At 39.6% G+C, this 26,788-nt stretch overlaps 2 protein-coding genes across 2 annotated transcripts; both read left to right on the top strand.

Annotated features, from left to right (window-relative positions):
• The first annotated feature begins 2,666 nt into the window (after positions 1 to 2,666).
• LOC114555435 (protein mono-ADP-ribosyltransferase PARP15) lies at positions 2,667 to 7,008 on the top strand. The gene is made up of 5 exons (XM_028577804.1): positions 2,667 to 2,766; positions 3,285 to 3,347; positions 3,891 to 4,076; positions 4,683 to 4,886; positions 6,897 to 7,008. Exons 1-5 carry the CDS (start codon positions 2,667 to 2,669, stop codon positions 6,932 to 6,934), a joined length of 591 nt encoding a protein of 196 aa, XP_028433605.1. The 3' UTR covers positions 6,935 to 7,008.
• Positions 7,009 to 13,794: 6,786 nt separating this feature from the next.
• On the top strand, positions 13,795 to 26,502 carry LOC114556355 (uncharacterized). The gene is given in 9 exon segments (XM_028579264.1): positions 13,795 to 13,877; positions 16,228 to 16,283; positions 16,568 to 16,630; positions 17,700 to 17,759; positions 21,419 to 22,045; positions 22,146 to 22,184; positions 22,550 to 23,719; positions 24,083 to 24,210; positions 24,212 to 26,502. Coding segments are annotated over 8 exon segments (4,071 nt in total). The 5' UTR covers positions 13,795 to 13,877; positions 16,228 to 16,264; the 3' UTR covers positions 26,177 to 26,502.
• Positions 26,503 to 26,788: the final 286 nt, after the last annotated feature.

Here is a 26,788-nt window from a genome sequence, read left to right as displayed (position 1 = left end):
AAGTCTGCCACCTTAAATTGAGGAAATTAGACAACTGGTAAAACAATCTGAGGTAGGGAAACTATAAGCGATGAGGAAATTGCCATTAATAATTACTGTATAGTTAGGAAGGATCTATATAGAAAAGGGGGCGGGGTTTGTGTATATGTGCGTTCAGATGTGGCTTTTAACTGTAGAGATGACATTGCTAGTGATTTAGAGATTGCTTGGATGGACATATGTTTACCAAATAACAATCCCATTTTATTGGGGGCTTGCTACAGACTGTCAGACCATGCTACTTTCTATGACAAATTAGAAAAGGTTCTTTTGAATTTATCAGACAAAGAGAGCTCTGAGCTGATATTAACGGGGGATATAACACAATTGTGTTGGGCTGTGCTTATCCTTTCGGCAAAATGCTGGAGAACCTGTGTCACTCTTTTGGTCTTGAACAGCTGGTAAAACAATAATCAAGACTTGTGAGGGTATTATTGATCTGATCTTAGTTTCAAACAAAACTAAAATATCTCAAAAGGGTACTATTACTTTTGGAAAAAGTGATCATAATATAACTAAATGTTTACTCTCACAAGACTGTACTATCCAGATCATTTAAACATTACTCCCAGGAAACTTTCAAGAGGCTGGTTGATGAGGTGGATTGGTCCCCTGTGGTAAATTGTTCATGTGTTAACATAGCATGGTCACAGTTTAAAGACAGATTTTTAAAAATCATCAACAAGGTGACCCTTCTTAGACGGATCAGAGTTAAACAGCGTTCTACTGCGTGGTTTGACAAAGTTATACATTATGCTATTAAAACCAGGGAAAAAGCACTTAAAACTTTTCATAGAACTAAAAATCATGATGATTTCATTTTATATAAGCAAACAAGAAATAAGACCCAGGAACTTATTAGAGATGCAAAATCAACCCACTGTAAGAATGATATATTAAATAATAAAGATAACCCAAAAAAGTTAAAGACCTTAAATGAATTGGGGGCTGCTAAAACAAATGCTAAGAAACCAAGAAGCACAGGACTAAAAATTAAGGGTGTCCTGAATTTCAATAAGAAAGAGGTTGCTAATCATTTTAATACTTACTTCACTTCTATAGCAGAACAGCTGGTCTCAAATCTTCCTTCCTCTGGGTTATTTAGCATTGATAGGGTGAAATCATTCTATAATGAACTTGGAGCACTTCCTTATGGAAGGTTGAAGTAGGGGAGATGGAAAAAAAGCTCTTACAGTTAGACTGTTCTAAGGGCCCTGGGTTAGATGGGTTATGCCCTCAGTTTTTACGAGATGCCGTTGCCCAAATAGCCCCTTACATCTCCCATATTTTTAACCTGTCAGTTGAATCTTGTGTTTTCCCCAATGACCTCAAGAGGGCCAAGGTAGTTTCCTTTTTTAAAAAAGGAAACAGCTACAATCCTGGTGACTACAGACCGGTCTCTAGTTTGTGCACAGTCTCAAAAAAAATTAGAAAAGTTGTAAATGAGCAATTTAATGAATACATGAATAAAAAAAAGTCATGTTTAAATTCCAATCCGGTTTCAGGAAGTCACATTCTACCGAATCATGCCTGCTCTATTTATCCGACATCATACGCAGGGTAATAGTTAATGGAAATCTCTGCAGAATGGTGTTATTGGATCTTCAAAAGACATTTGATACGGTGAATCATGACAGACTGATTGCCAAACTTGAGGCCTTGACAAACTGGCTGATTGACAATATGCTGTCCCTACATTTTGGTAAGACAGAGGCAATTTTTTTCGGTTCAAAATACAGATTGAACAGATGCTCGGAATTTAGGGTCATTTTGAATAATGTTGTGATCAGTGCAACAGCGTCAGTAAAATACCAAAGTTGCATCCTAGAAAACAACTTGGATGGCAGGAATATGGACAACAAGTTTCAGAGTTAAGTCAACGGGCTCAAAAAGTTTTTAGCCAGAAATTTAAAATTTCTAGATTGGTCAACAATGATCATTTTAGCCAACACCTTAATTTTAAATAATTTTGAATTTGCATGTACGTCATGGTTTGAAGGCCTAACAATCCAACTTAAAGGGAGGCTGCAAACAGAACAGAATAAATGAATAAGAGTAATTCTGAACTTAGGTCATAGGTCTCATATAGGTAGGTCACAATTTGTTGACCTCAACTGGCTCCCTGTTGAGTCTCGTGATACTATGTCAAGACTGACCGTGATCCATAAAATATTGTTTGGTATTGTCCCAAGACCACCACTGTTTCTGTCATGTGCATGAACATGATATTACCTATCAGTAGGGTTAAATTATTGATTAGGCCTATTTTAGACGTCAACCTGTGAATGTAATTAATTTGATGATTTTAGAGACAGAACAACATTTTGAGCCTCCAGATTACCTGGCTCAAACCAGTTTGGGCAGTTCAGTGTTTAACTCTAAATGTTCTGATCACAAATATATATATATATATATATATATATATATATATATATATATATATATATATATATATATATATATATATATATATATATATATATATAAAAGCTAAGAAAGCTGTGATGTGTGTGTGTGTGTGTGTGTGTGTGTGTGTGTGTGTGTCTGTCTGTCTGTCTGTTTGTGTCTGTCTGTCAGCCTCCTTCGGTCAAGTGTCGTCCCCCTCCCTCGGTGTGTATCGTATGCAGATGGGTCAGCTCACCCTCGAGGTGTCATCTGGCGACATCACCAAGGAGGCCTGTGATGTCATCATCAACTCTTCCAATCAAACCTTTACCCTAAGATCAGGTGACTCTTTATTTCTCCTCGTCATCTTGTTGGTCTTAACGAACAAACCTTGTAGAACATTTAATAAAGGACCATCCTATTTTAAAAACATACAATTTTAATTTTACATCACTGACATCACCTTTTTCCAAATGACACAATCTTTTTCTTTTTTTCAAAGTATTACCTTCCTTACCAGGCTGTCTTTAGTTTCAGTTAAGTTAAATGAAAATTGACTTGAAACTTGCAGAAATAATCCATCAGTCAACATCATGTCTTCTTTTCTTTTCACTGTGTGGTAATGCAGTGGGGACCTTTTGAATATATAATGTATTAAATGCAATGCAAAACAGAAGTTACATTGTCTCACTTTAAAAACTGTAAATATCACACAGCGATAACATTACATTGACCACAAATAAAACCAAACAAAGGATGTTTTGAGTCTCTGTCTCTGAGTCTCTCTCACATATAAATCAATAAAAAAAATAAAAAACAGAATCATTCATTACTCTTACTCTTCTTCTATAATACCCCAGGAGTGTCGAAGGCGATCTTGGACAGCGCTGGACTAACAGTTGAGCTGGAATGCTCACAGATTGGTATGGAGCTGGAATTTATCCTTTATTTACACGGTTTGCTCTTTTTACAGCATCTCCGTGCTTTACATTCACACAGTTCAGCCCAGTCACACCTGGGAACGTCCCAGTACAACTGTTCTTCTGCTGATAGAGAGCAGTATTATTTGTGTTAATGCAAAACTCAAACTTTTTTGTCTGATGCACCTCTCAGATGAGTTCAAATGCTACACAATGTTTCAAATGTGTTTATTTGAATTCATTTTAAGGTGGAGTTAAGTAACACTACAAATGCAAAGTAATTCTCAATGTTTAGGTTGGTTTGGCCAAGTTTATTATCCTTTATTATTCATCTATTACTTTTAGTTGTTTAATTTGTTTATTCATACATTTTAGGTAACTGTTTTAACTATATAAGTATAGGCCTAGTTAAATATTTGTAAAATTCATCCCCGTTAATTTCAACTTCTCTGCTAGCTTATTTACTAGTTTTACGTGCACAAAGGTTTGCTATCCTGATGGTTTTACCAGGCTGTGTAATGAGTGTTGTTTGGTTCCTCTCTGTAGTAAATTCTCCAAATTACCAGCCCGTTCCGTTCATCCTGACGTCGGCCGGCCAGCTGCCCAGCACACACATTATCCACGTTGTCGGCAAGAATGATCCTGCAAATATTAAGGATGTGGTTTACACAGTGCTGAAGTTCTGCGAGGAGAACAAGCTCAGCTCTGTCTCCTTCCCGGCCCTGGGAACAGGTCTGTGCAAGCAGAAACTATACAGTATACACATCAGTTATTATTTGAAGCTTTTACTTTTACTATTTCAAAGAGAAGTCTTCTCAGTTTCCTGGGCAGCCATGTTGTTTGGATTTACAGTCTTTAATTTCACTATTGATATTCACTCACCTCGCTGTATTAAAGCTGACAGTAGATACATTTGATGTGATGTGATGCAGGTACAGTACATTCTATCTGCACAGAGTTTGTGTCACATCAACCATCAAATATTAAAATTAAGCAACTGTTATTGTACTGTACTGTGGACATTCATGATCCCAAAAGGATGAATCCTAATGTCAGTGGCAGAAGAAGTACTCTTCTACTCTCTTTACTGAAGTAAAAGTACCAATACCATGATGTACTTATAAGTACTCCATTACCAATTTAAAGTAATATATTGTCTTGTCAAAGTCAAAGTACAGAAGTATTATCACCAAAATGTACTTAAAGTATTAAAAGTAAAAGAAGCAGGACTTTAGACTGTTTGTCTGTAGTGTGTACTCCATCAAGTTTTACAGACTTTGCCAATCCTCTCATCATCATCATCATCATCATCATCACCGGCCCTTGTCTGCCCGTTAGGTCAGGGAGGGGCCAACCCGTCGGCGGTGGCAGACGCCATGGTGGATGGGGTGGTGGACTTTGTGAGGAAGAAGCACCCGAGGTTTGTTTGCAGCGTAAAGATCCTGATCTTCCAGACAGTCATGATGCCGGAGTTTCACAGGAGCATGAAGAGGAGAGAGGGAGAGCAGGTGGAGGTCAAGAGCGTCTTCACCGAGTTCAAAGGTATTTAGTAAACTCCATCTACTATAGATGTGTGATTATTTTTATCATTTCTTCCTGTTGTTTTAATATGACGGAGCATTAGGGCCACATCAAAGGGAAAAAAATTAAGGAGGAAGATTTTTTATTTATTTTGCATTTCGAGAATAAAGTCGAAATGTCTAGAATTAAGTCAACATGACGAGAATAAAGTCGAAATACCATTTCGAAAATAAAGTTGAAATGTTGAGAATAAAGTCAACTTGACGAGAATAAAGTCGAAATACCATTTCGAAAATAAAGTTGAAATGTCTAGAATTAAGTCAACATGACGAGAATAAAGTCGAAATACCATTTCGGGGGGGGGGGAGGGAGGGGCAAGGTGCAGGGTGGGGGTGTGGCCTTGACCAACTGCCACTTTGCTTGTTTGCAAACCATGATGTCTCTCTCTCTCTCATGGGTGGGCTAAATTCTCTGGGCATGCAAAGCAGAGAAAGGGGAGGTAACCTTGCTCCTTATGACCTCATAAGGAGGAGATTCCAGATCGGCCCATCTGAGCTTTCATTTTCTCAAAGGTAGAGCAGGATACCCAGGGCTCGGTTTACACCTATCACCATTTCTAGCCACTGGGGGACCATAGGCAGGCTGGGGGAACTCATATTAATGTTAAAAAACCTCATAAAGTGACATTTTCATGCCATGGGACCTTTAATCACATTAGAGCGACTGTCCGCCCTGCCAGCTGCCATGTAGGCAACATCTTAGATATGGGTTACATCCTTGGAGTGCTGCACTCGCCTGAGCTCCACTCCTTCAGAATCAAACAATTTGATCAATTGTCTTATTGTGTTTTGTGATACATCATATCCTCTCTGTATTGCGCGTAGGTGTAACCATCGATACCCTTGCATCCGTCCATTACAAGCTATTTCAGTTTGCAGGAATACAGCCACCTCTTCCAAGTTTGTGTGTTCTAATACTTATCACCATACTGTGTTTATGCGCTAATTATGCGTTATTAAAACCGATTCTGAAGTATAATTTCACGAGTTCATATAGGCCTTCACAAGGCATTTTGTAAAAGACTATAGGTAAAGCTAGTAGTTTGGTTTATTCTCAAAAGCCCGACTTGACTCTTGTAAATATCAAGTTTTTTCTCGACATGTCAACTTTATTCTCAAAATGGTATTTTCAACTTTATCCTCGTCATGTTGATTTTATTCTCGACATTTCGACTTTATTCTCGAAAAAGTATTTTTAAACTTCATTCTCGTCATGTTGACTTTATTCTCGCCATTTCGAAATACAAAATAAATAAAAAATCTTTCTCCATTTTTTTTCCCTTGATGTGGCTCCATTGTATTTTAATCAAGTTTGTTGTGAGGCATTATTCTGTTATTTCTTTCTCGGAGGTTAATTCTGGTGTGTCTTTTTTATTGTAACAATCCCCTTTGCAGACTCAAATCATCAACATGTCAGTCCACCTCTCAATACTGTCTGACTTCCTGTCTGTAGCTCTCAGCTATAAGCCCATTGGTTCCTACTGAAGATGTACATCTTTACAAATAGAAATGTATAGTTTCATTAGTATTTCCTAATCAGCTAGTTGTTATCAGTTTTGTAGTTGTTATCAAACAAACAGGAGGAAATAGTGACTTTGTTGGTGACCATTTTCAGTGGTGGATTAATCCACATTCAGTGCTCTAGTGAGTATCTGTGGCAGTGTATGTGGGGTTTAGTCAAAAATGAACTACAGTGTGTGTTTATGGTAATGAAGGAAGATGTCAGTCAGTGCAACACAGAGGAAGAAGATATATCAGGCTGTGACACACACACAAGAGCAAGTACTTCTTTGTGTATTCAAATAACTCTTGAACTTGTTGACTATAAGAACAAAACAGAATCTCATCATCCTTTAAATCTCTTAATACGTCACACACCCTAGTAAAAACACTGTGTTTGTTGTAAATTCGTAATCTCTGTCATACAAACATGTCTCACATACTGCTATTATGTTGTTTTACCTTGTTTCAGACACTGTCACTTCATGTTTTATGGGACGTCGGAAGTAGAGACCCAGCAGGAGACTTTAATAAGTGTCCTCCTAGAGGGGAGAACACTCTGGATCATATTTACTCCAACATTAAGCACGCTTACAGAGCCATACCCCTCCCCCACTTAGGCCAGTCAGACCATCTCTCTCTCCTGCTCTCCCCAGCCTACACCCCCCTCAGACACAGTGCCAGGCCCACCATAAAGACTGTTACAATCTGGCCTGAAAATGCACTCTCCAAACTACAGGACTGCTTCAGCCAGACGGACCGGGACTTATTTGCACACCAGGAGTTGGAAACATTCACAGGAACAGTACTGGACTACATCAAGTTCTGTATTGGAAATGGGACTGTGGACAAAAACATTCAGGTTTTCCCAAACCAGAAACCCTGGAAGACCAGCCATGCCCCTACACTCCTCAGAGCCCGCGACGCTGCATTCAGGTCAGGGGACAGAGCTCTGTACAGGGCTGCTCGGCCAACCTGAAAAGTGGAATTAAGAGAGTCAGAAGGATTATAAGAGGAGCATAGAGTCCTACCTGTCCAGCAACAATACACGGGAGGTGTGGCAGGGCATACAAGACATCACAAACTACAGAGGCTGTGATGCGACAACAGGTGACCTGAGTGCACCTCTGGCAGAGGAGCTAACTTGCTTCTTTACTCGCTTTGAGACATCACAACAGCACCAGTCATCTGCCCCAGCCCTTCCCCCATCTCCACCTGGTTACTGCACCACCACACTCACTGTGAGGGAGCACAACGTTGGACGGGTGCTCCTGGCAGCGAACCCCAGGAAGGCTGCCGGCGCAGAGTACCCTGGCAAGGTGCTCAGTGCGCCCACCAGCTCGCCCTCATCTTCACCAGAATCTTCAACCTCTTCCTGGCCCAGGCAGTCACCCCATCCTGCCTAAAATCAGCCACAATCATCCCAGTGCCAAAGAAGTCTCCCATCGGCAGCCTGATTATCGTCCTGTGGCCCTCACCCCGGTAATCATGAAGTGCTTCGAGAGACTGGTTCTTCAACATATCCACTCTGCGCTGAGCCACCTGGAGCAGCAGCAGAGCTACGTCCGGATGCTCTTTGTGGATTACAGCTCAGCTTTCAATACAATCATCCCGGACATTCTCATCACCAAACTGGTCACTCTCGGAATCCCCCTCTCACATGTGCCTGAATAAAGGACTTTCTCACCAATCGGCCCCAGACGGTGTGACTGGGCCCCCACCTCTCCTCCACTCGCACGCTAAGCACCGGCTCCAGACAGGGCTGTGTGCTGAGCCCCCTCCTATACTGTCTCTACACCGACGACTGCAGTCCGACCCACAACAACAACAACCTCATCGTCAAGATTGCTGATGACACCACAGTGGTCGGACTCATCTCAAAGGGAGACGAGGCAGCCAACAGAGAGGAGGTCCTGAACTTGGCAGCCTGGTGTTCAGAGAACACCCTGGCTCTGAACAACAAGAAAACAAAGGAGATCATTGTCGACTTCAGGAGGAACAGCACCAACCTAGACTAGTAAAGGCAGCACAGAAGATCATTGGCTGCCCTCTCCCCTCCCTGACGGACATTTACACTTCCCGCTGCCTCAGCAGAGCAGAAAACATCACCAAGGACAGCTCCCACCCTGGCTTTGATCTGTTGGACCTGTTTCCCTCAGGGAGGCACTACAGGTGCATCAGAACAAGGACTAACAGATTCAAGAACTCTTTCTTTCCAAAAGCCATAACCACTTTGAACTCACACATGCACTGACGTCACAGTCCATGCACTGACGTCACAGTCAAAGACTTTCTTCTACCCACCTACTGTGCAATATTTAATTTTTAATACTTTGATAATGCTGACAATTCTGTGCAATTTATTTACTTTGCAATATCATTACTTCACACTGCGTATCACTCTGTATACAAACCGTATTTATCTTTCTATTTTTTTTGTATATGTATATAGCGTCTGAGAACTGTGCACCTTACCCTGGTCTCTGGGTCTGACCAGAGACGTCTACACCGCTGAGTCTGCAGTCAGGTCAGCAAATCAATTCATGGAGGAGAACAAATATGCAGCAAAGCTTCAGTCCAGAGTACCAAATGTTAGACAACCCCGTTAACATTCCCCGATGGGTATTGTTAGGAAAGATTTTCGGCGGAGGGAATTACGTATAGGCTATTTGTCGGCTTCTTGAGCCATGCGTTGCTAATGCGGACATCGAATTTGAATTATGTTTTTATATTTTTTATTTGCTCTCACGGTCGCTTACCACTGCCAGGGTTGCAATTGAAATAATAAGCTAAAGCAACAGCAGTTTATGGAAAGCACAAGTGTAATTATGGTCAGATCTTGTGCCTGACTGATGAGGAAGTGATAGGCTGCCGATAGCGTTGTGATTTACGCATCTACAGCGTCGGCTATTTTTTGCCAGCTTTCCTTCCTGTTTTAGGAAGCAGCGACTGACTGTATTGCGTTTTGCCTGCAAAACCGTGTCTGTGTTCTTCATATTTATGTAGAATTATAATTTGCTCTTCTTATATAAAATATGCGGCTCTGGTAGATGTTTGCGATTGGTCATGCTGTGCAAACCACCGCCTCTTTTATGAGAACGCGCGTGTCGCTGGATTGGGAAACCCTGAGTTGTCTGAACTAGTTGTTAACCAGCGTCATGACACAGGCAGGACAGCGGTTGTTAGGTTAAGTGAAGCCGGGTAGCTGAAAGAAATCCAGGGCATGTTGATCTTGATTCGTAGTACAGGCCTCTATTCTGGAATAACAAATGGCTGTATATTAAAATATGTGGAGTAGCCTATAGTTATATCACTTTCAATTCTTGAGGGTGGCACTGGCAGCAGAGGACAATATATTATAAATTATTCTCTCTAATAAACTATGGTCATGTAAAGCATGGGATTATCTGATTTATTCTATTCTAAAGAATCCATTCTAGTTTTTGTTTAACTGTTAGACATTGTTGTTGTGGCATTATTGTAAAAGGTACACAGTCATTTTAATCTGTATTTTATTTCAATTCAAATTTTATTTTATTGTAAGATTACAAAATGAGCACAAACTAAAGCCTGCAATTTTAAGTTTTTGAATCCAACAAAGTAACCTACATGATTTTCATGATGTGGTGGAAGCAAGCCATCTATTTATCTTCCTGAACTGAATGGTTGGGTCCTATTGCAGAATAAAATACTTACAAATGCCCCATCATCTTGACTCCTGTGTCATAAATGTGTCAGTTCAAATGTTAACAGAGTGGTCAAATTACTAGCACAGGTGTAAATATGTCTGAATAACACACATCTCAATGCTGACTTAATGTGTAGTATTTTGATTTAGCAATTGAATTTCCTAAGTATACTAAAAATAAATGGAAATAAAAAAATCGACTCAAAATATGAAAATATTTATTCTAAAACATTTAACAAACATTGAAACATACCTTTATAAACTGGAACTGGAACAGGAAAAGGCGATGAAAAATTTGTAAAGGTTGCAAATAGATTAGGCAATAAAAAGGGGGCCAAACATCACATTGACAAATAAGACTGGTTGCAGAAAACAAATAAAAGATATACCAAAATAAATTTAAGAGAGAAAAAATGAAAATAAATAACAATTTGCTTGTTCTGTCACTTCACTGGCACAGTCAGTTGCAAGCAAAAATGACCCTCGGTGTGTATATATATATATATATATATATATATATATATATATATATATATATATATATATATATATATATATATATATATATATACAGTACAGGCCAAAAGTTTGGACACACCTTCTCATTCAATGTGTTTCTTTATTTTCATGACTATTTACATTGTAGATTCTCACTAAAGGCATCAAAACTATGAATGAACACATATGGAATTATGTACTTAACAAAAATGTGTGAAATTACTGAAAAGATGTCTTGTATTTTAGATTCTTCAAAGTAGCCACCCTTTGCTTTTTTTGATAACTCTGCAAACCCTTGGTGTTCTCTCAATGAGCTTCATGAGGTAGTCACCTGAAATGGTTTTCACTTCACAGGTGTGCTTTGTCAGGGTTAATTAGTGGAATTTGTTCCCTTATTAATAAAAAAGCAAAGGGTGGCTACTTTGAAGAATCTAAAATATAAGACATGTTTTCAGTTATTTCTCACTTTTTTGTTAAGTACATAATTCCATATGTGTTCATCCATACTTTTGATGCCTGCCGTCATGAAAATAAAAAGGAAACGCATTGAATGAGAAGGTGTGTCCAAACTTTTGGCCTGTACTATATATATATATATATATATATATATATATATATATATATATATATATATATATATATATATATATATTATTTATTTATTAAGTTATGACATCTCTGAGGATTTCAATCCCAAGTTTCACTCTGCAGCCTCCAAGAGGGTCAAACTGCTCTTCAACTTGTTGAGTCATCACAGTGTCCAGAGTAAAGCGTGTTTGAGGCACTTGCACTCGTTCAGGCCAGCTGATATCAGGGGGCTCTCCTGCAGCAGCCGCGTCCCCAGTCCTTGCAGCTTCAGCCTCTCCTGTTGGAGCACCCATTGCTCCTGCAGTGCTATCTGTCTAACAACCCCGAACAAAGATTTGCAAGGGGGACTGGTGCCCCTCTGTCCTTAGACCATGGTGGTTCCACTGGTTCGTGAAGTCTCTGTTGATCCTTGGTAAATATACGTAGCCTACATAGTGCAGTGCCCAAAGATGCATTTCATTATCAGGGTCCACTATACCCTCTCTCTCAAGAAAACTGAAGAGGTCATGGTGAACATTGATTACTCCACGCCACATGTCACCCCAGAGTCTTTCAATCCGTTGATTGTGTGTACTTGTTCCTCTTATGGCACTGCCTTTACCAGAACCTCTAAAGACATTCATCGGCAGGCAAACATCGTTGTTCTCGCCACCATGGTCTGTCCGTACCCTCGAGGGGAGATCCATACTTGGCCACTGCACTCATGAAGTACTCCAACACAGTGCTGCTGCGGTTGTTGTTGGCCGCACGGAGGAACACAATAAGGCGGCTGTAGCCATCTATTTAAACTATTAATCCTTTTTGTCAAGAAGATTTTCAGAGTTGTCAGATTTTCTGGTAGGCTACTCTTTGGTACCTATTAGTTGAATTAAGAGTATATTTGAAAATCGGATTACTCTTTATGTTAACCCCCCACTTGGTAGTAAGAGGCAGCAATTAAATATCACCATATCTGAAACCCTTTTAACAATAGACCCTGATAAAATGTACAATAAAAGGCAAATGTGATGCCATTAGGTTCTGTGACAGCCTTTAGTCAGTTTTTAGTGTGACAGCTCTTATTAAATTTAAGCGAGTAATAATGAAAATAGCTCCTCACCACTTTTTATTTTTTGGGAGAATGATTGGGAGTATATAATTAAATAAAGTTTGAGCAGCCAGTGCCTACTGATGTCTGGCAATACAAAACTAACAAATACTACAAAGTTGTAGGGCTGGGCGATAAATTGATTTTATCGATTAACGGCGACTTGTTTAAACAACACACACAAGTCTTTAAAGTGTTCAGAAAACAATGTAAAACTACAATTGAAAGACAACTGTGCTTCTGAGGAAAGTCTGTGACATGACAGAAAGCTCCAACAACAGCTACTGAATAGACCTTGTGGTGAAATAGGTGGTTTCATTTTCATCTTCAGGCTCATGGACACATGTTAGCTGGTCCAGGTCAGTCAGAAAGTCAAGACTGCAAAAGTCTCAGTGAGTAGAACAGAGGAGCTCCGTCTAATACAACACCACTGCATAAACACAGAGGTGAACTATCTCCTCTCCAGGATCCATAATATATCCATAGTATATTTATAGTCGTGAAGAAATAATTATTTTCTCTATTAAACATCACTCATATGACTTCAATACACACAACCTTCTCCAGTATGTACTCTTTAAAGTGGAAATGTGACACCAAAAGTGATCAGAATCACAGGACTTGGAGGAGAAAGGAATAAGTGAAAGATGAGAAAACCATTTTACTCACTCCAATGTCACAATTTTAGTATCTTTGTAAAAGCAGTAAAAAGTAGCGACTGCTACAACTTGCTACAACTCCTAATGATGACCAGGCGTGAAAGTAGGTGGAGTTCTAAATGCGCTCACAATTATTTTGTCTTGAGGTGATGTGTGCACAGGGAGCCTCCGTCTGTTTGTCTCTCCATGTCCAGCAGGTGGAGCTGTAACATTAACTACTGATGATTGGAGCCTCACACAACACTGCTAGGTGCAGTTTTTCCATTTGCTAGTTTTTATTTTGTCTACCTTTTCTGTTCGTGCTTGTGGCATTTTAACAATTTGAACCTGTAACGATGGTTTGGGGTTGTGGTTAGACCAATTACATTTTTTGTCACATATTGATGTAAAATATGGATTTTATTTATATCAGGTAGGCTGCACCTGCCTGCTTCTATGTTGGAACAAACATTAACTACAGTGTTTTGTCTTTAATTAAATAATGTCTGCCTGTGTTCAAATCATAAACATGAATTTGTAAGCTATAATATGTATTAGGTAGTAGGGGAGCTGAATAAACACTGACCTGCAGATACTTCACTGATGTAAAGTTTACGTTTTATGTAGGCTATGATAAAGAGTGAAAAAATCTGCGCGAAATAACAATCCGCTTTTTTTCATCATGGTGATCATTTTGGATGTGAGGAAGAACACCTTTGCAATGAAATAATACTAATAGAATAAAACTAAATATGTTACATTTTAACAAAACACTTCAATTAAACTGCACATGAGAGGAATTCAATTGTTTAACAATTAAAATGAAAAGTAAGGGATTTTTAAAAATGTAGTTTCAAACAAAAACCTGAACATTGCAGTCACGCCCTAATGAGGCGACCTCACTTTTAACTTTCGCTTTTGTTTACAATGATGGCGCGGCAGACATTTCAGCTGGTGAGTAAACCAAACTTTAACCAGATTACTGGAATAGCTCTAGAGAATAAAATAAAGCAAGTAGCCTAGATGAGTTGGGTATGTCGGTAAACGCGGATCGATCAGGAGAATTGATTATTTAAGATACAGATTAAGGTGTTTGAGGTGAAAATACAGACCAAACAGTCCGCAATAAAAGTGAAGGTTTTCCGTATTTTGATGTGAAACGGTAAATTCAGGTGGCTTCTCATTCGTGTTAAAGCTGCGTTACACATTAGTGCTTCTGTAAGAGTCTGACAAAGCTAGCCTATAGGCTATCCTTGTGTTTTTACATGTTCTTTTTACAGGAACTAATGCTTATTTCTTTCTCACATGAACTAGCCTATTGTTTAGGCTACATGTTTTTATAGTCCTCCATTTTAATCCACACCCAGCTACACACACACACACACACACACACACACACACACACACACACACACACACACACACACACACACACACACACACACACACACACACACACACACACACACAGTCCGACAGACTGCTGGGAAAAGTTACTCCTTTTTACCTGCTTTTATATATGAAGGCTTGGACTGGTGGTGCGGCAACTTATTCAGCTAAATCAAAATAAAGAAAATACTGTTGCTGTCAATTCAAAGTGCTTTACATAAAACATGAAAGAGCAGTCAGAAAACAATTAAAAACATTCAGAGTCAAGAATAAAATGTACAGTGCAGTATAAGAATTTAAAGAACTGAGAGAAACATGAAAGAGCAGTTACAAAACAATTGTAAACAATTTAAAAAAAAAAACACTAAAAGACAAGAATCACTGTTATAGGTACTATTAGGCCTAGTTAGGCACTATTAGGTACTGTTAGGCACTATTAGGCACTGTTCGGTACTGCTAGGTACTGTTAGGTACTGTTAGGCACTGTTAGGCACTGCTTGGCTACAAATGAGTTGTGTTATCTGTTCAGTTCTGGTTAAGTTCTAGCAAGTTGAATTATCACAGTGACTGAGCTGGAAGCATGCTTTCTGTTCACTCACACATTAAACTGAATATTACACCTTCACACAGACTGAGATAAAAGCAGAAATAATTATGATACTTGTATAATAATTTGTAGTAGTAATTAAGTATCATTGATTATAGTTTGTTTCAGTCAGGGCTAATGTAATCTAAAACAATCTACTTGTAGTGGTGTCCAAGACTCTGAGACTGGGATTTCTGAGACAAACTTTATGGAAATGTTTATGTGGAAATGTGGATTCGTCAACATGCATCAAAGCTACTCTTTCATATTTCAGTATGTACGTTAAACTGCATTAAGAAGAATAGGGTCAGGCAGAACTCATTAAAGTTATAATGTCGTTCAGAGTTAAGAACTACTTTTAAAGGAACAATTAACTTTATAGCATTCAGTACGAGTTCATATTTCTAAATTAAAGCTTGTAATGAGACGAATGGGGCTTTATGAGGTTGCCAACATGTTATGTTACGAGCTAAAGATGTATGTTACAGCTAAAAATCCAATAATTTGTACTGGGGAGTTGTGCTGACCCAATATAACATGCAGTTAGAGATTACAATTAAAACAACTTAATTTATTATGAACTAAATAACAAGGGAACATAATTAAAACACAGGGTAAAAGTTAAAAAACATTAAACAAAAAGACTCTCTCTGAGTTCACTGTCCAGTCCAGTTTAAAGCCAGTTTGCTTGTAGATTTGGCTGTAGGCTGCAGAGGTCTCCAATCCCCCGATGCCTCAAGTCTCCAACTATTGGTTACAGAGTTTGAAAACGATTCAGCACACTTATCTACTGCTTAAGTCTTAAAATGCATCAGGAGCTTATAGGATGTAAGGTGGGATCATACGTCTCTATTAACCCATAGAGATGAGCTAAATTATCTATATACACTGCAAACAAAGCCATCCATAAAACACCCATGATTCTGTAGTATTAGTTGGCCCGCCTCCTCAGGTTCAACAGCTCAAAGCAAATAATAAGGAAAGGGACACTAAACTGTAAGAGGGGTGAAGCGCACATTCTGTAAGAGGAAGATAGGAATCTTTGGAATTTAAATTAAAATGTAGGACAAGCAGTTTTTTGTAATGAGGCCCCAGAACTCTTACTGTATGTTAATGATTTATTCTTGTATTTGTATTATTGTACAAATTGTATTGTATTATTTATTCTTGTCTGATGATGATTGTGATGTTGACATGTCGCAGGACAGTTGATGACATAGATATTAACTTGACTATTATTCATTACTCAACTATGGCTGTCTGAGTCTGTGGCTGTGTGAGTGAATAAGTGTGCAAGAGAACCTCAATTGTATTTATTCTTCTTTCCAGATGAATTAGTCTCTGATGTTTCCAGCACAGTGACATCATGGCGAGTGCAACACCTGGTAGGTCAAGTTACACTTATAGTCTGGATACCAGACTGTCTTCTCTCACTGTCCCCATATTACAAAGAGCTGGTCTCAGGTCTGTGAGTCCTCCTGATTGAAGCTCATCTGATATTTTGTCCAGACCTGTCAAGTTCAGGACGGTACAGTAAGCAGACCTCAAGTAAAGACCACCACTGTTTCTGTCATGTGAATGAACATGATATTACCTATCAGTCTAAAATGATTTATATTTGAAATATATATGTTGGTTGATCTACAAATGTTTTTCTGTATTTTTATAGATGATGATGATGATTTAAATGGCCAGAAGCGCAGCAGCAGCCCTGAGTTTGACCGTCCTAACTGTGAGTCAAACTGATTGAGAATTCTTCTACAACATCTTATGTAGGCCTATCAAGGATAAAGTTAGAAATACTCAATTGGTTTTACTTTATGAAGTAAAAAATGAGCTTCAAGTTTCTGCCTCTAAATCTCAGACGTTAGAGTTACATCAGGAACAAATCTGTATCAGTTGGTCTAATTGTTCAAATCAATTCGAACAATCAAATCAAATTAATCAAATTACCACTGGTACAGTCACAATGTGATGTTTTTTTCTAAGCTTCAATTTTTGTAGAATGTAATCAACAATGTATATACTGTATTATGTTAATTAGTGTGTTTTAGAAGAGCTCACTGTTTTATTACCGTTGGACAGAACCAGGCTAGCTGTTTTCAGTCTAAAGCAGTGGTTCCCAACCTCCCCGAAACCGAAGTGGAGGTAACTCTCGAGATAGAGCCTTTCTTTCTTTTTTGATACAGAGCAGTTATCAGCACTTTTACATTTCTCTGCCATGTTTCATTCATAAAATAGTGATGCCATGGCGGCAGGAAAGACGAGGATGATAGCAGCTAGCAGCTGACCTGATGACAGCAAGGGTCCCAGGTTAAGAGGTCCCGGAGGTTTGACCTACTAAGTAGCCTGCCTACAATTTTAAGCGCGAACAAAAATATATAGTTTTTACTGACTTTTGTATACATTATATATTCTAGTGTATTATCATATTGTTTAACATGTGCAAATAGTTTTTTTTTACTTCAACCTCAAACCAGATAAAGACTTGCGCACCCCCTGTGATCTTTGCCACCCCCCTGAGGGGTGCCCGGACCCCAGGTTGGGAACCACTGGTCTAAAGGCTAAGCCAGCAGGCTACTGGCTGAAAATCAGACCAATCATGTAATATCAGTGTAATAAACGTGAATCTATTCTGAGGAAAAAGGAAGTGGTAAATCACAGTGTATCATATAAAACCCCATAGTAATTGCACATTTGAATCATTCCCAAGCATTGTCCCTTAGGGATCACATGTAACAGAGATAATGAATGAATGAATGAATGAATGAATGAATGTGTATATTTCTGTATCCTTACAGTTACCGATGAACCTCAGCCCCTTAGGCGCAACAGGAGCTTTCAGTTTCTGCCACCGGACAGTGAGTCTGATTTTTTTCTTGTGTTTAATTACATTTGACTTTGCAGTGTTTCGTGAGAGATCCTTTCAAGGGTGTATAAATACAAATTTATTTGAAAATGCTATATTATGGTAGCCTGGTTGACACCAGACCCTCCTCAGTTGTAACTGAGAGTGGGTCTGGGCAAGCTTCATTCACAGCCCATTTCTAAAGGGGCGTCACCAACGGACACCGCTCAAATGCCTCTGGGCGCAATTGGATAGTACTTCAACCAATCAGACCAACGATCTGGGTGACGTAGCAGCGACAGTGGCATCAATGGGTTGCTACGCTTTCGGTGGCTGTCATGTTGAATGTAAACAAAAAGCTGCTTGCCGTTGCTGCACTATCGTCATCGTGTAAAGCCTCAGCGGTTGTGATTGGTGCCTCGATTTGGAGAAATTGGAAATGTGCTTGAATGGGCTCTTGGCCAGACTGACTTGCAGCGCAAATCTCAAATTTGACTGGAAGTTCATCAGGGTTTTCCCAGGCTTCTATTATGGGCCCCCGACGCAGAGGCCCAGGGTTTGAATCCTGCATGTCTTTACCCCCTCTCTCCCCTTGCATGCTGTCCTAGTGATTAAAGCTAAAATGTGTAGTTTCTGTCTCCCCCATGAGGAATTATAAGTAATGACAATGACAATTGTCAGCGCATCCACATGAGATATTAGACCTCCTCTATGCAGTTGCTAGCAGCTAAGGAGGACAGGAGGATTAAAAAAACATGATGAACTCTTCAGAAGAGGTCATCTCCACTCGATTGTCTGCGCAGGAAAGTCACCGGACGACACAATCTTCTGAAAACAGCCATACTGAGAAATACAGAGAGAGTTGTGTGGAGCTGATAGTCTTAATTAGCTTTGTAGCAACTTATTTGGCAAAGGCTTGAATGCAACGGCTGTTCATGAATATCAAAAAGTTACGCACTAAAGCTTTAAAGACGGAAATGCCAACAGCTTGCAGAGGAGGTTTAAATAAAGTTTTTCAGACCATAGTAGTGTCTGACAGGCAAAATCCAAAGCAAAAAGACCAAGAAGCATTCCCTGCTACTTGCTAATTTAGGTATTTTTTAGCCTTATTTTCCCATGGATTTGTGTCTAAGTGACTAAATGGAACAAGATTCTTTAGAATTGGTCCAGTATTGCACGAGAACGCTGTAAACGGCAGCCTTGAAACAGGCTGCAATGTAATCCTATAGGACAAATGCCCTTACAGTCGGACCCCAAAGCAACCCAACCCTGTATACTACTGACTTATGTGTACTTCTACTTCATAGGTAAAATTGTACTACATTTACCTGACAGAGAAATGTTACTTGTTATGTTGCAGATTCAGAATTTACTCACAAAACATCACACAATATGATTATTATTCATCAAACTATCCAGCATCAAATTAGAGTTAAAAGCCTCCATCTTGGACAGAGTTTAAGTAAATGTAAGAACTTTGTGCTGATATGTCTCTCTTTTTACTTAAAGTAAACATTATTGAATGCAGGACTTGTACTGTGGTATTAATAGTTTTACTACTGGTGCTGGGGAGATTTATTTTAACTACAATTTAGTTTAGCCTTTTTGTCAATTATATTTCATGTTGATATCACCACATCAGCTTTTAATAATGGCAACACTGTGTATGTGTGTGTGTGTGTATGTGGAGGGGGGGGGTACCCTCTTTTTCTGTGAAGTTTTCTTTTTAATTAAAGCAATACATATATTCCTGTTTGCGCACAGCTTTCCTGTCAATCAAATGTCTTAAATGTTATTAAATAAAAAATAAAAATATCCGGTCGGGAGAGACTTTTTTGAGTTCCGATTCAAATTAATTGGTAAGGTAGACAGAGTTGTGTTAAAGGAGGAGCTGGTTGAGCCATCACTGCAGCAGCGTTAGCATGTAGGCTACTTCCACAATGCGTATTCATAACTCAACCAGCTCCTTCTTGTCGGTTATTGGCTGGAACACTGTTTGTTATGGTTCGTGGGGCAGGTTGGCGCAGTTTGTTTTTGTTGCCGTTTGTGGACCCTGACCTGTCTACAGAGACCGCATTTTTTTACAGTGTGTTCAGGGGACAGGCAGCTAGCGGATAGAGAGGAGATGTTTGCTGTATGTGACAAAAAATGTTGTAGCCTAAAAAACGCGTCACATCACTTAGAGCACCTTTAATATATATTAACCTTTTGTTTAAAGGTCCCATGACATGGTGCTCTTTGAATGCTTTTATATAGACCTTAGTGGTCCCCTAATACTGTATCTGAAGTCTCTTTCCCGAAATTCAGCCTTGGTTCAGAATTACAGCCACTAGAGCCAGTCCCACAATGAGCTTTCCTTAGTATGTGCCATTTCTGTGTCTGACGCTATTGAGGAGGAGAGAGGGGGCGGCAATGTGGAGGGTGTGGCCTTGACTAACTCCCACTTTGCTGGTTTGAAAGCCATGATGTCTCTCTCTCATGGGTGGGCTAAATTCTCTGGGCGGGCAAAGCAGAGAAAGGGGAGGTAACCTTGCTCCTTATGACCTCATAAGGAGAAGATTCCAGATCGGCCCATCTGAGCTTTCATTTTCTCAAAGGCAGAGCAGGATACCCAGGGCTCGGTTTACACCTATCACCATTTCTAGCCTCTGGGGGACCATAGGCAGGTTGGGGGAACGCATATTAATGAAAACCTCATAAAGTGAAATTGTCATGCCATGGGACCTTCATAAAAAATAAAAGTGCCCTTTTTAATCACTTGAGCTCCTGCCCCCCAAAATTTCTTAACAAGATGTGGAAGTTTGTTACCTTGCCATGCTTTTGTGTTTAAGGGCGTTTTCACACATACCTTATTTGGTCTGGACTTTGGACTTTTTAGTTTGATCCGAACCAAAATTACAGGTGTGAAACCTCCCCCGGACCACGGTCCGGATTAAAAGACCAAATTTTGGTCCGATAAAAAGAGGTGGTCCGGTTCGTTTATAATGTGAAAGCATTTTTTGGATGGTTCGGACTTTCAGACCAAATACAAGAAGCTCTGGCAGGCTCTCCTCGTGTTACAAACCAAAACGAAAAGTTAAGATTACTGAAAAGTGAAGGGAAGATAATTCCGGGCAGCTGAGAGATGTTCTGCTGCTGCACAACAGGCATCGAATGTCCTGGTTCGCTGTTGCGGAGATTCCCCCGGCAATCCCCACCCACACCCGTCTCTCAGCCTCGTTTAGTAGCTTGCTAGCGTTACAACAAACCCTGTCCGCCCCGGTGTTGAAACCTTCCAAAAGGTGACATTGATATGTGAAATATTTTGTGTTTTAGCTGCTGGCTATTGTTAGCTTGCTGGCTCACTAGCTAGCTAACTGGTCAGCTACAAATAAAAATCTAATCAAGGAAAATGTAATTATGTTGGGGAAACTGCAGCTATTTTATTACAATAACATGAATAAATGTAACGTGAATAAACTTGAATGGGTAAACTCGTCCGTGAACTGATGCATTCTAACTGGCGGCGAAGGTGTTTAACACTAAAAACTCCCATAATTCCACGCAACTTCCCAACGTCATCAAAAGTCCAGTTTTACCGTCCATTGTTTTGGTTGAGAGACCCCTAGCGGCAGAAAGTTACATATTGTACGTTTAAGTGACTGTTTAACTGGCTAAAAAATTTTTTTGCAGTGTCAGAGCTGAGGGTTGTTCTGCTGGGGAACAGCTGGTCTGAGAGGAGTTCAGTGGGGAACTTCATACTGGGAGGGACTGTGTTCAACACTGAGGAAGAACCAGACTGCTGTCTGAGAGAAAGAGGACAGCTAAAGGAGAAAATGATCGTTCTGATCAACACTCCAGATCTGCTGCATCCCAACATCTCTGAAAACAAACATGTAGAAAACTGTGTGAAACTCTCTGATCCTGGACCTCATGTGTTCCTGCTGGTTCTACAGCCTGAAGACTTCACTGAGAAACACAAAAGGAGGCTACAATCAATCCTTGAAAAGTTCAGTAATCAATCATTTGTTAATACATTGGTTCTGATATCAACCCCCAGGCAGGACAGTTCAGCTTCCATGGACAAAGATGAACTAGACCAGTCATTAAAAGACATGATCACGATGTGTAGAGACAGATACTTGAAGCAGAAGAATCTTGAACATGCAGAGCTGTTAACACGTTTGGGTGAAATTGTAAAAGAGAACGATGGAGAGCATGTGAGGTGTGATGTATTTGAAGATGCAGCACCAGGTTCTGATCAGGAAAGCCTGAAAAAATCAGAAGCAGTCAGTAACTTGGATCCTAAAAACGTTGCTGGTAAGTGCAAGACATAAATTAAGTTAATGATACCTTTATAATTACCACAAATGACTGTAGAATTATACTATTGTACTTGACATGACTCTGTCTTTTACAGAGGTGAGCATTCCCGGTGATTATACCCAGTCCCATCAGTGTAAGTAAATACCACGTTATTACCCAAATACATACAGGAGCAATACATAATAAAACATGTAAGAAATATGTGTTGACATCTGTGGTATCAGTCAGACATAGGTAGAACGTTTTTGCTTTATAAGAAAATGTATTAATTTGTTTTGGTGAATCAGTCACTGAATATTTTTAATGTTAATTAAAGAGATAAAGAATTTTGGTTAATTCAAATATGTAGGACACATTGATTTTTGTACACAATATAAAGCAATCACTCATTAGTGTCTGCATCCCTCTTGACATATATGTTGGGAATGTGATGAATTGATAAGTAAGAATGTGTCAATACAATACTTTAACTAAAGTTATATCTTTGATATTTCATAGCATGTGAACTGAGGATTGTGATGTTTGGAAGTGAGGACAAAAAGAAAACACTATGCAAATTAATCACTGAAAGAGACAAGAAGAAGCAAGGTGAGGTCACCAGTGGACAGTGGAGAGGAAATCCTCTAACAATTGTGAAAACTCCAAACATCTTCAGTCTGACTGTGGAAGCAGTCAGAGAAGCGATGATGAGGTGTGTGACTCTTTGTCCTCCTGGACCAAATGTCCTGCTGCTGTTGGTGAAACCTTCTGAGTTCACTGAGGAGAACAGACAAACACTGAAGTTCATCCTGAGTTTGTTTGGTCAAGATGCCTTTCAACACTCAATGGTCATTATGACACATGAGGGGAATGTAGAAAGTGTAAATAAGCTCATTAAAGACTGTGGAGGAAGAAAGTACAACATGGATGAAAACAACTGTACAATGTTAATGGAGAAGATTGAGAAGATTGTGCATGAAAACAAAGGTACCTTCCTCACCTTCACTGAAGATACCATCAGACCAACATCTGGACACATCAGACCAGCTTTAAACCTGGTTCTGTGTGGGAGGAGAGGAGCAGGGAAGACTTCAGCAGCCAAGGCCATTTTAGGACAGACAGAGCTTCATTCAGTCTCCAACCCATCAGAGTGTGTTAAACATCAGGGAGAGGTGTGTGGACGTCGGGTGTCCCTGGTGGAGCTGCCTGCCTTGTATGGAGAAGGTCAGGAGTCAGTGATGGAGGAATCATTCAGGTGTATCTCCCTCTATGATCCTGAGGGCGTCCATGCCTTCATCCTGGTCCTACCTGTGGGTCCCCTCACTGATGAAGACAAGAAAGAGTTACAGACCATCCAGAACACTTTCAGCTCTCGAGTCAATGACTTCATCCTGATTCTGTTCACTGTGGAGTCAGATCCTACAGCTCCAGCTTTTGTTAATTTTCTAAACAAAGACAATAGCATCCAGGAGCTCTGTCAGAGCTGTGGAGGAAGATATGTTGTTCTCAACATCAAGGACCAGCAGCAGATCCCACAGCTGTTGGACAAAATAGAAAAAATGAGACTAAGACCTTACAAAGACCAACCATGCTGTTACACAACAAAAACATTTGCATTTGGCCAAATAGAAAAGATCAGCACACTACAGGCTGAACTGATCAACCTGAGAACAAAAAGCATGAGCAGCTGTAAGTACCAAGGTTATAATAGTTTAGAATTTTTATTAAGTTTTTATTTTATTATGTATTTTTTACTTTAGTTTTAGTTTAGTTTCAAGTTTTTCATAAAGGTTTATTTTTACAGTAGTTCTAGTTTGTTTTTGTTACGGCGAGGTATAATGTCTCAGAAGTATGTAGCTACATATACATATAAAATACATGGTTGGAGAACTGTATAGGAATGGCCTTAATGTTTAATCTTTATGATACTTTTAATGTCCAAAAAGCAATTGCGGCACATTGCCATCTCCTGTGTGGTTCAATGTCACAAAACTCAATCTGAAATGATTTATGTTAATTTTTATTTTATTTGTGAAATGTGTTATTTCCCAGGTGATGATGAGAAGCAGAGGCCAGAGTGTCTCAGGATTGTGCTGATAGGGAAGACCGGCAGTGGAAAGAGCTCTTCGGGAAACACCATTCTAGGAAGAAAGGAGTTTAAAGATGAATCAAGCCAAACAATCAGTCACCAAATGTTGTCAGAAAGCAGAGACCGTAGTGAACGGTCGTCCTGTCGCTGTGGTCGACACTCCTGGTCTGTTCGACACAACTTTGTCCCATGAAGAGGTTAATGAGGAGATGGTGAAATGCATCAGTCTTCTGGCTCCAGGACCTCATGTCTTCCTGTTGGTGTTAGAAATTGGCAGACTTACATCAGAGGAAAAGGAGACATTAAAACTCATCAAGAAAATCTTTGGGGAAAATTCTGAAAAGTTCACCATCATTCTTTTCACAAGAGGAGATTCACTGGAACATGAGGAGCAGCACATTAACGAGTACATAGAAAAGAAATGTGATGATTCATTCAAGAATATGATTGACAAATGTGGACGAAGATACCATGTGTTTAATAACTATGCTAAAGACAACCACACACAAGTCAGTGAGCTGATAACCAAGGTTGACACCATGGTGAAGGAAAATGGAGGCAGTTGCTTCACCAATAAGATGCTGCAAGAGGCCGAAGCAGCTATACAGAAAGAAGTGGAGAAGATCCTGAAGGAGAAGGAAGAAGAGATGCAGAGAGAGAGGGAGGAACTGGGAAGAAAATATCAAGAAGAAATGGAAGCAATGAAAAAAAGAATGGAAGAACAGAGAGCAGAAATTGAACAGGAGAGAAAACTGAGAGAAAAACAACTTCATGAAAAGGAGGAGAACATCAACAAAGAACGTGAGCAGAGAAGGAAAGATGAGGAAATAAGAGAAGAAGAAGACAGGAAGAAAAAACAACAGGAAGAAACTCAACGACAGGAGTGGGAACAAAAAGTTGATGCTTTGGAGCAAAAAATAAGATCAGAGTCAGAATCTAAGGAAACTATTGATAGAAAGCTGGAGGAGAGCAGAGAAGAGATGAGAAAAGAAAAAGAGAAGTGGGAGAAGGAAAGAAAAGAATGGTGGGACAAACGAGAAGAAGAAGATAAACAGAGACAACATGAGGAGCAAACAAAACTGAAAAAACTCCAAGAAAACTATGATCATGAAAGGGAAAATTATGAAAAGAAAAGAAGCGATGAGGATCGAATCAGACAGGAACAAGAGGAGAAGAAGCTGAAAGAGTTAGAGGAGAACCATAAAACAGAACTGGAAGGCATGAAGAAGAAGTATGATGAGGAGGCCAGAAAGAAAGCTGAAGAGTTCAATGAATTCAGAGAGCGCAAGGAAAGGGACTTTGCAGCTCTGATAGAAAAGAACCTGGCGGAAGTGATGGAGCTGAAGCGACAGCAAGAGGAAGCCATGCAGGAGAAGCAGGAGGAATATAACCGCTTGAATGTTCTCTCAGCCCACAAAGAAAAAAGTCTAAAGCAAGTTATGGATGATGTACAGAACAAACATAAGCAAGAAATGACTAACTTGGTACTGATTCTTCTGACCCAAAAGAAAGAAAACAGGAAAAAAATAAGGACAATGCAGAAAACACACCAAAAAGAGGTTAGTAACATTAGAAAAGATCTTTCAGCGCAAAACAAAAGAAAAGAGAAGGAACTAATTGATAAAGAAAATAAAAGACACAGGCAAGAAATGAAAGACTTGGACAAGGAACTTTCAACCCAAAACAAAGAAGATCATCACAACAGAAAGAAAGAACTGTATTTCCAACATCAGCAGAAAATTAATGAGTTGAGACTGGAATTGTTGAGCCAACAGAAACAAAATCAGAAGGAAGAATTGGCTAAATTAGAGAAACAACATGAACAAAAACTGGATGAATTCAAACTGAAACTTCTGGAAGAAAATAAAAGAAATGAGAGAGAACGAATGGATGAACTGCTGAAGAATCAAAAACAAGAAATGGAGGAGTTGAAAAAGAAAGTCATGACCGAAGATGGAGACCTGGATGAACTGCAGAAAAAACACGAAAAAGAAATGAATGAGTTGAAAGAGAAAGTTTTGAGCCCAGAGGGGCAACAGTCGTGCTGGATTGCATGAGCAATTTCATTATTTTGGAAGGTCACACAAAAAGGTGTTTCTCATCTATCACAAGGTTAGCGGGAAAGACAGTTCTTAGTTTTTTTTTATTCCCAACTAGTTATTGCACACACAGTGCCAATATCAATCTGCACTGTGGTAATACCTCTCATCTCCAACAAGTCCCCCGAACCGACCCACAGGGGCCTTTTCCATCCTCTTAACTATATATAGACAGTAAAAGAAATGGACAAATCAACGTCATAGACTTCGACGGAGACCAGTGAAGTCTATTAGAAGCACTTTTCTGGTGATGGCTGAGCGTTACTGCGCAGCCTCCAACTGAGCTCGACAAAATGGATGTGACGTGAGCAACCTGTCTGAAAGTTGTTAAGTCTTCTGGTGGCTGTGCCAAGAGAAATCTCAATCATTCCAAAGTATTTCGAATCCATCAAAACGTTGCTGAAATATTTTGTTCCGATGCTTTCATGTACTGTCTATGGGCTTCTGCCTTGACTGTATGCCTCCACGTCCCCCCGATTGCCTGCGAGCTTCTCCGGAATATACAGTAATTTCTCTACTGTGCAACAGAAAGTTGCGTGGTCATGACACAATCATTAGCCTATTTTTAAC

Source organism: Perca flavescens, chromosome 5 (assembly GCF_004354835.1).
Source record: "Perca flavescens isolate YP-PL-M2 chromosome 5, PFLA_1.0, whole genome shotgun sequence".
Taxonomy (NCBI): Eukaryota; Metazoa; Chordata; class Actinopteri; order Perciformes; family Percidae; genus Perca; species Perca flavescens.
The sequence above is the reverse complement of the archived record's forward strand: the minus strand, read 5'-3'. Positions and strand labels throughout refer to the sequence as shown.

Excerpts from the sequence above, each read along its gene's own strand:
- LOC114555435 (XM_028577804.1), top strand. The coding sequence starts at position 2,667 with ATGGGTCAGCTCACCCTCGAGGTGTCATCTGGCGACATCACCAAGGAG. Across the intron at positions 2,767-3,284 it reads AACCTTTACCCTAAGATCAG|GAGTGTCGAAGGCGATCTTG; the intron begins GTGACTCTTTAT and ends ATAATACCCCAG. Across the intron at positions 4,887-6,896 it reads CGTCTTCACCGAGTTCAAAG|ACACTGTCACTTCATGTTTT; the intron begins GTATTTAGTAAA and ends ACCTTGTTTCAG.